The 10,301-nt window shown below is 32.7% G+C and overlaps 1 protein-coding gene across 1 annotated transcript; it reads left to right on the top strand.

The window, feature by feature from the left end:
- Positions 1 to 3,434: 3,434 nt before the first annotated feature.
- LOC115695340 (3-ketoacyl-CoA synthase 7-like) lies at positions 3,435 to 5,297 on the top strand. Its single transcript, XM_030622412.2, has one exon. The coding sequence runs from the start codon at positions 3,740 to 3,742 to the stop codon at positions 5,168 to 5,170; it is 1,431 nt and encodes a 476-aa protein (XP_030478272.2). The 5' UTR covers positions 3,435 to 3,739; the 3' UTR covers positions 5,171 to 5,297.
- The last annotated feature ends 5,004 nt before the right edge of the window (positions 5,298 to 10,301 follow it).

Consider the following 10,301-nt stretch of genomic DNA (forward strand, 5'->3'; position numbering starts at 1 on the left):
ACCTAAATAAAATCTATCATAATGAGACATTTTATTTAGCAACAACCTATATGCATCTATATAATAAAATAAACACATAGGCTCACACAGGTACACATTTGGATGGATCCTATCATGTTGCTAGGTCATACACAGATGAAAGAAGATTGTAAAATTTACCTGTTACAAATTATTAACTTGACCAAGGGAGCCATCAGATCATTAGATCTGGCAAAAAATAACCATGGCTATTTGCAATCAAGTAATAATAGGTTTTGAAAACTTACACACAAGCTAAAACCACATACTCCTGCAACAAGGTTAGCTGGATAGTTGGAAGTAGGATTTATTTAATTTTAAATAAATAAATTTCGAAAAAATAAATAATTAAATAAATAAATAAAAATAAAAAGATAATTTTCGAAAAATAAAATTAAAAAAAAATATATTTTCGAAAATAAAAAAAATATTTATTTAAATTTCGAAATTATTTAAAAAATAAATATTTAAAATTAAATGTTATTTTATAAATGAAAATTAAATAAAAATTAGAAAAGATAAATTAAATATCTTTTTCAGATTTTAAATTTAATTTAAATAAATAAAATAATAAAATTTAAAAGTTAGCAAAATATCTTACATTTATTTAAAATTACATGATTATAGTTATCTTATTTTAAATTTAAATAAGGTCAAAATATTTAAAAAAAAATTAATTTAAAAAATTTAATATCTGACCTTAAATTTAAAAATAAGATAAGATATAATCAAATTTAAAAATAAGATAGATAATTAAGCAAATAAGATAGATATTTACTAATTTTCAAATTCAAATTACACTAATATCATGAATTAAAATAAAAAAAATATTAAAATAATTCATTATGATAATTAGAGTTGAATTAGGAATAGCAAATATATAAATACAAAACTACACAAAAAATCGGAAGTTAATTCCATGAAAAAGCAAGAAAAATCGAAGAAAAACGAAAAAATTGCGAGCTGTACGGACAGTTTTCGCGATCGCAGGAAAATTTCAACACAACTCTGTTTTTTTCGAATCTTCAAAAAATCATAACTAATTCAAACTAAATCGAAATTGAGTTCTGTAAAAAAGTAACTTGCTTAATTTTTTCCATACTATCCAATAAAAATAATTCCAGAAACATATATTCAATTATTTTTAATGAAAAATTTACAAACACCAATCAATCATCAAATAACACTCAATACAACATGATACCATCCAAAAAACCAACAAACAATCGTTTTAAAGTCCAAATTTCATGCAAGTAAATCAATTACCATGGCTCTGAGGCCAGTTGTTGGAATTTATTTTACTAGGATCTTAGATCTACTTACAAGTATGTTGTTTAAACACCCTAAATATGAACTTTCTAAAACGATAAATTAAACACATATAAAGTTAAGAAAACCTTACATTGATGCAGCGGAATTAATGTCTCCTTCCGCTCAGATCTCTAACCCTTGTATCCTTTCTGTAGCAGAGTATAATCAAGATCTGAGCCCGAATGTCCTTCTTCTTCAAGTTTGATCCTTCACAGTCTTCCAATCTATGATTGAGTTACTGCTTGCTGTGTGTGGGCACTTACTCTTTCACTAGGGTTCGAAATTGATGAAGGGAAAAGAGAATAGGGATTTCGGCCAGGTATAGAAAGTGGGGAAGGCTCAGTTTTTCTGAATAGAGAAATTTCTGTCAGATTACTAATGAAAGCTTATTTTTTGACTGAGCCATCACTTTCTATTTATAGGCAACTACTAGGTTTAGGTTAAGAATTATTTGGCATTAAAATAATGAAAATATTAATTTGAAAATCCACAATAAGTGGCCGGCCATGGTGTTGTAGTGGGCCCCACTTGATTTTGCAGTTTTATCAAATTTTATTTTTATTTTCTTAAAAACGCCAATTTTCCAATTCTAACCTTTTAAATGCCAAAACTAATTATTTAATAACTAAAATAGATTATTAAATAATATTGTCATTTAATTTAATTATTAATTAGACATATAAAGTCCATTAATAAATAAATAAACCTAGAAACTCTTTTCTTTACAATTTCACCCCTACTTAGTGAAAATATTCATAAAATTAGACATAGTCTAACTTTAGAATTATAATTGATCAATCACGAATCAATTAATGAGTCTTACAAGCAGAATGTTCTCAACTAGAATGGGGACCATGGATCTATATGCTGAGCTTCCAATAAGTGAACCAAATTTACCAAGTAAATTCCTACTTATTAATTCTTCGTTGAATCCACTCTTAGAACTTAGAATTGCACTCTCAGACTTATATAGAGCATATTGTATGTTCCACGATATCAATATACTATCTCATTTAACCATTGTTATAATCTTATTGTGATTTAAAGATCCTCTATATAGATGATCTACATCGAGATGGGATTTCTTTACCGTTCTCACCCCTCAATGTATTTTTCCCCTTAAAACACTTAGCTACCTGTAAATGGTTTTTAGTGATCTAATAAATAGTCAGTTAAACAAGAGCTCATCCATTTACTTCTATTTGCTAAGCTCGAAGGGAATCATCACTTGACTTCTATACACCAGTATAAGCTATAGATTCCATATTTATGTTCAGCACTCCCACTCAATCATACTATCATGTTCCCAAAATATACGTATCACCCTGACCTAAAAGTAGGCTTAACTAATAAATCAAAGAACATGAATAGCACTCCTGAGTTGAGCCTAAGCATATCAGGATTTAGATTCTTTTAATCTTAAGATCAACTACTAATATTGACTTGGAAAGATATGTATAACGGTAAGTTTGTGATATCTTAACTTAGTTGCAATATCGGTCTAATCCAATGTATACTCCATACATTCGAAACTAGTATACTTTACTAATGTCTTGGAAAGAACATAACACTTACTCCAAGTGTAAGTATACATCATCGTTGATTAACACATTAGTGTAAACCCAATAACACTGATGAAACAGGGACTAAATCTTTTGATTCATATGATCACAATCACATTCCACTGTGTTGACGATACAGTAATTGTGAATAAACATATGATCTGGATTTAACTGATTCTGTGTATAATAGTAATAAACATATTAAACTATTAGCATGTAGAATTCATGCAAACATTAATCACTTCAAATTTCTTATATATATTGATAACTAATCAGATTGTAAAGAGTTTTATTTAGGGCATAAAACCTAACAATTTATTGCCACGATACAAAATTATAATTTGGTCATTTTATTACACATGTACATACACAAATAATACTCTAACGTATACGTCTAAGTGTTTGTTGGCCCTCATATGTATAAGATGCATCAATATTTTTCTACTTAATTACCAATATTTTAATCACTAAATTATTAAAACAGAAAATCAGGCCATGTGTATGATACATATGATGTAACCATAAAAATGAGAAAACGTGAAGAAGTGATTTAGGTTGAAATGAAACTAATTATCTTCCTTCAAAAAAAAATAAAATACCTATATATCTATCACGTAATATAAAAAGTATATACAGTAATTAAAACCATAATATTCTTTTACTCATACAAAAAAAATTTCATAATCAAACTCTCTCCTTGATTGTTTGATTGTTTATACTACCAAGTCGATCTCTTCCTCAATATTGGTCAATTCTTCTACAATAGTTGGGACTCGTATGCATAATCCTAAACTCAAAAACTCCACTGCTTAACCAATCTAGAGTTTATTAATTTATATATAGATATTATGATGAGTAATATGAGTGGGGTAATGCTGAAAATTTTATCTACAATCACAGACCAAATTACCATAAAAAATACAGTGCCACAGCTCCACCATGGAGCTGTACTAGCAATAACAACAACATTAATCATCTTCCTTATGATGATTCTCTACTTCTCCACAAAACCCAAGCCAGTTTACCTTCTCGACTTCGCATGTTATCAGCCACCGAACACACTACGAGTTTCACCATCAAACTTTATCGAGCACGTTGAAAGAAGTGGTTGTTTCAACCAAGAAAGCAAAGATTTTCAAGAGAAGGTGCTACGAAGATCAGGCATTGGAAACGAGACATTCTTGCCGATTTCAGTGCATGAAGTTTGCCCTACTCCTTCTATCAAGGCAAGCAAGGCAGAGATTGAACAAGTACTTTTTCCTATAGTGAAACAACTCCTCTCAAAACAGAGAAAAAACTTAAGGATAAACCCTAGAGACATTGACATGCTTGTCACCAACTGCAGCCTGTTTTGCCCTACTCCTTCTATTTCATCTATGGTGATAAGCAAGTTCGGGTTTAGAAGCGATATCAAGTGCTTTAGTCTTAGTGGAATGGGGTGTAGTGCTGGGATTTTGGCTATAAGTTTGGCTAAAGATTTGCTTAAAGTTCACAATAACTCCATAGCTTTGGTTCTTAGCATGGAAGCTGTGTCTCCAAATGGTTACCAGGGCCAAGTCAAGTCTATGCTTTTATCCAATGTTTTGTTTCGTATGGGTGGTGCAGCCATTCTTTTATCGAACCGAAAAATCGATAAGCCAATTGCTAAGTACAAGCTCCAACACCTTGTTAGGACACATACAGGATCAGATGACAATGCTTACAAATCTGTTTTCCAACATTCAGATGATGATGGAAAACAAGGGGTATCAATCTCAAGATCACTTATTCATGTTGCTGCAAAAGCCCTAACCATCAATGTTTCATGGTTAGGTCCTTTAGTACTACCCTATTCTGAACAATTCCGGTATGGATTGTCTGCAGTGTTGAGGCAAGTGTGGCAATCCTCATTCTCATCTTCATCCTCAGGTAGGCAGCTAACGATTTACGTGCCGAATTTTAAGATGGCTTTTGAGCATTTTTGCATACATGCTGGAGGAAGAGGTGTGATTGATGCTCTTGAAGATAGTCTAAAGTTGAATAAGGAAGATGTAGAGGCTTCAAGAATGACACTATATAGATTTGGTAACACTTCCTCTTCTTCAGTTTGGTATGAGCTTAGTTATTTGGAGGCAAAAGGAAGAGTGAAGAAAGGAGACCGTGTTTGGCAAATTGCATTTGGGAGTGGTTTCAAGTGCAATAGTGCTGTTTGGAAGTGCATTTCAAATCTTGATTCAAGTGAAGCAAACACTTGGTCGGACATAATTAATATGTACCCTGTTGAGGTACCAGAAATGTGAAAAAAAAAAATTACATGAATTTTTACATTTGGGTTCTCTCATTTTATACAAATGATCAATATATATATTGTAGTAAAATAAGACGATGAAATGACACTAGTATATACATACAATCTGTTGTGCACCATTTGTTTTCCCAGTTATTACTCTTTCAGCTACAAAGCTTTCTAATTTCATATGCCTAAGGCTGCTTAATTATTAACTAATTTGACTTCACTTTTTCAATGCTCTTTTCTTTATGAAAGGAATAATTTTTGGATTGGTCTATCATTAAAGTATAGTTATATGGGAGTCATGTACCTTTGCTTCTTTGCTAATATTATTATGTGAGATGTTTGCAGGTTGTTCTTATTGTGATGTTTGTGGAAATCCCATTCATTAAGATTCAGTTAGGATAGTTAATCATTATCATTACAATTATGTATTAAATCTAGATAAGCATTAATCTTCTTTTGAGTCGATTAACTCTTATATATGAAACATACACACAAATATAATGTAACATTCATCATGAATAATCTAGGCGAGAGAAGTTTTTTATTTTTTTTCTGGTAATTAGGACAAGAGAAGTTGTTTTAAATACAACTTGTTTTGTTTCAACCAATATTCATTTACAATGATGGACAAAGTTTAATATTTTAGTATACAAAATTTAAATAAAATTAATTAGTACAAAAAAAAAAAAAATTATTCTTACCACAAAAAATGCCATTTTTGCCAACGCATTTGGCCAAATGTGTCAGCAAAAGTCGTCAGCATAAATAGGCCAAACGAACTGCGAAAGCATTCTGTTAACACTTTGTCAGCACACTATTGCACCAAAGAAAGTGACATATATCGGTGTAATTCGTGAATTACATTGGTAAAAAGCACGAGGTGAACGGCCTTTTCGCGCGAACCATTTCCAAAGGTTTATTGACCTTTGTCGGCACACGCAAGTGTCGGCAAAAGGTCTTAGAAAAGGGGAGAGAGAACTCCCCGCGTTAATAATGGATTAGGGGGAAACCTTTTGCAGGAGTGTATGTACACTGGCAAAAGATCATTAAAAATAATTGTCACATTTTTTAGTGGAAAAATTAGATTATTGCCGGCATAAATATGCACTGGTAAAAGTTTCAAAAAATATGTGGAAAAATTCCTGCATCGAATACGTAGTTGTTATACCTAAATTTCGACCAATATAATAAGAAGCTGACACGTGTATCAAGGTTGGAATATGAACCAGCTCCAAACCGCACAGTATTAAATGCACATTAAATGACTCACCTCAAAAAATACAGTTAATAGAACTATTCGAACTCGCTGCCATATAAGCAATCAAAAGATGAAGAGTAATAATTATTAACTAATGAGACCAGCGACAAATAGGTCCATCTTGGGATAAATAGAATGCACAATGAAAGCTATTAAGAATAAATAAACAAAGAGCTTGTAGCTCATTGACCCACTACTCGTGAGTAAGAGCTTTGACCCACATACTCGTGAGTGTGCTTAAGGAATGGAAACAACTTCAACATTCATTCACCTCGCTTTTGACATATGGAAGTAACCACCTCGCTAATACCTTTCAAACGGCAAAGGAGCACCATGAGATGTATTATATCTTAACACTAAACTTTTTTTCCTACAAAGACAGTTAAGAAAGATAACATGCAATCGGCGAGGACTATCCAACACAGTCAGTATAACTGTCTATGGATAAAGATAATAAATAGGGGTTGAACGGTTATTTAATATTATCTTATGTGCATAAAGATGAAACGTGAGAAATGTCTACATTTCGTGAGCGGTTATGAATGAATAGATCCCAATGGAATAACTATCACCCCAAATATCTATAAATAGAGACAGAACCCAGAGTAAAAGGGACGGTCAATCTAGAGATAAAAGAGATACCATTACTAAATCATATCATTGTATTCTGTATTCAAATATATTTATCTTAAATAAGATGGACTCGTGGACTATGAAGATTTAACTTCAAAGCCACGTTAAAACCTTCTTGTTATTTGCTACTTATTAGAAAATTAATTGCAATATAATCAATTATGTAATTTATTTATTACAAAAAGGCTAATATTTTAGTTGACAAAAATTTGCGTTAATAGTTTGGTGCTTTCATTGAGTGCATTTGTAATAAAACTCAAAAAAAAAAATAGAAAACAAATGAAGTATCCCTCAACTCAAGGCACAAAATCAATGGCAGCTCAGCGTCACGAATTTATAAGTGAATTATCAAATTATTTAATAAAATTACATTTTTTTTAACAAACTAACACTAATAAGAATATAGAAGGAGCTAGATAAATATATCATCCATGCTTGGAGAGATAGTTACACTAGAAAAAAAGGACAAAGCTTGGGTCAATGATGCTGCTAAAGAAAAATGGGTGCGTTACACTAATATTTTATTTTTTTTCTTCATAAAATTATGACATTGTTGTATTTTAAATCATTTTTATCTATGGTTAGGATGAATCGACCCATAAAATAGAGGTAGAGATGGCCAAAAACATACTTGAAAGCCAATATGGTAGTGATTTTTGATCCTTACAGTTGACGCTTGACATCCAGTACAAGGTTATGGGTAAGATATTTGAAGAGAGGAGTGACTATATGCACGGAGTTGGTTACATCTTAGGAAAGAAGGGGACAAAATCAACATCTGGCTCTCCAAGTCAAAGTCAAAGTCAATCTCAAGCAAGGTCTACTCGTTTCCAAGATGTTAGTATATGGGCTGAGATGTTTAAGAGATTGCGTGAACACTTTCCATCAGGACACAACACTTCTGATTTGTATGACCCGCGATTTGAGAGTTTCCTCCAGCAATATTTACGAACACAACCTCAAGGTAGTGCAAATTGTCAAGGCCGCAACAACAATCGTTTTAGCAGGCTCAACAGTTCTCTCCTAACATGCATGGAAGTTCAACCCAATCTCTTCTTATTCTGAACATGTTTGGACGCTCCTCCCAGTCTCATCAACTTTTCTACTCATATTTGTTTAGGGGATCACAGTCACAACAGCTGATGTTTGGTCGATTTAGGAGCTCATCTCAACAGTCGATGATGTTTGGGGGTTCAATATAGGAACCTTCTCTGGGTCAATTTTTCAGTCCAAAAAATCAATATTTTTTCCCTGGTCAGTTTCAATAACAATCTCTAAATTTTTCACAACAACAAAAATCTCTGATCCTGCCACAACAACCACAGACTCAACAATTTATTGAGATGTTATCTTCACAGCAGCCATATTACCCTTCATCGCCAGTTTCGCAAGCTCAGAATAATGCATAAACAACCCATTTAAACTTGAACACCGACGATTTAGAATTTTGAGATAATGTACTTGATGAAGACAATAATTATTAATTTAATTTTTAATTATGTGTGGACCATAATTATTAGATTAATTTTTAATTATGAGTGGACAATAATTATTTTTTTAAGTTTTTAATTATGTGTGGATAATAATTATTTGTTTAATGTAGTATGTTGCAAAATTATTAATTAGTTATGTGTGTAAAATTAGTTTAATGTAAGTTTATTTTTAATTAAAAATAAAATTCTTATTGTTATTAAAATTTTAATTGTTTATATATATTACTAATATTAATATACATATTGTATATTTTATAAATTTTATATTTAATTATTTTCTTCTACTTTAAAAAATACAATGCTGGTAGGACCCCACCGCTCCTTATGTATCAGAATTTTTTTTTTGAAAAGGTCAATAGCAGGGTGACCCCCTGCTATTGATCTGCCGATATTAATAATTAGTACCAGCGAATGTGTCAGTCTGCCTCTATTGTTGTGTAATAACGATCATCTATTACAAGCAGGCTAATAGCGGTGGGACCCCGCCAGTAATGGCCTATACCGACGGATTTCATAATCTTCGGCAGACTTCTCTGCCAGTAAAGTTGATATTTCCTGCAGTGAGTTGTTGGCTCAAATGTTGAATGACCTGTTGATTAAGATGCAACTGAGATAGATGAGTGGAAGTGTCTTGACTGATGGCACCAGTGGTCGAGGCTTGATTGGTCTTGGCAGTTTTAGATTGTTTGCATTTCTCTCCATATCCAGGACCATATCTAGGAGGAAATTCGTTAATGAAGTAACATTTCTCAACCAAATGACCTAGTTTGAGGCAGTGAGAGCAAGTAGGACAAGGCCTCTTGCTTCAAGATGGATTGTTAGAGTTGTTGGAGGCAGGGCAAGCAGACAAGGCAACAACGGTCATGGCATTGGTATTGTCGAGAGAACAATGGCACTCTTACTACACCACCATAGAAAACACCTTGTACAAAGGTGGAATAGGATCAAACATTAAGATCTGATCACGAGCACCAACATAAGATTTGTTAAGACCATTGAGGAATTGCAATATTTGATCACAAGTGTAGTAATCCTGAATCCGTTGCATAGCACCACAAGTGAAACCACAGGAACAGTGTGTAAAAGGTTTGAACTAATTAAGTTCATCCCAAAGAGATGGCAATTGAGTAAAATAAGTGTTGACAGAATTGGCGCCCTGTTTGATGCGACTCTGAGACATTTTGAGCGTAAAGATTTGAGGGTCATTGCTTTGATTGAGCTGATCGTGGAGACTATTCCATATAGCCATAGTAGAATCCTTAAACATAACACTGGCAGTAATTTCTCGTAAAATAGATTGTAATATCCAAGTTATAACCATACTATTACATTGATCCCAAGCATATCGATAAGTATGACTAATGGGAGGACGAGAGAGAGTACCTTCAATGAAGGGAGTCTTGTTCTTGGTAGCCAGGTTGATGGTAGCAGCACGCTTCCAGGACTGAAAGTTGTCTTCACCAGTCAATTGAAAGGGAACAATAAGGAAATTCGAGTTGTCTCTAATTCCAAGGTGATATGGATTGCATTCATAAATGGAAGGTCGATCCAGATTAGCGTGAGGAGGATCAAAGTTGCAAAAACTAGGGGGAAAGTGAGGAAAAGTCATTGGAGCCACTGAAAGAGCAGCAGATAGACTACAAAATACCAAGATCGCTGGATGAGAATGATTTGTCTGAAAGAAGGAGGAGAACGGTGGAAGAGTGAAAGATCCACCAATATGAGACGACAATGAATAATGCAGCCATAAG

This window comes from Cannabis sativa, chromosome 6 (genome assembly GCF_029168945.1).
Source record: "Cannabis sativa cultivar Pink pepper isolate KNU-18-1 chromosome 6, ASM2916894v1, whole genome shotgun sequence".
Lineage (NCBI taxonomy): Eukaryota > Viridiplantae > Streptophyta > Magnoliopsida > Rosales > Cannabaceae > Cannabis > Cannabis sativa.

Bases quoted from the DNA above. Each gene is read 5' to 3' on its own strand.
- LOC115695340 (XM_030622412.2), top strand. From the start codon at position 3,740: ATGATGAGTAATATGAGTGGGGTAATGCTGAAAATTTTATCTACAATC.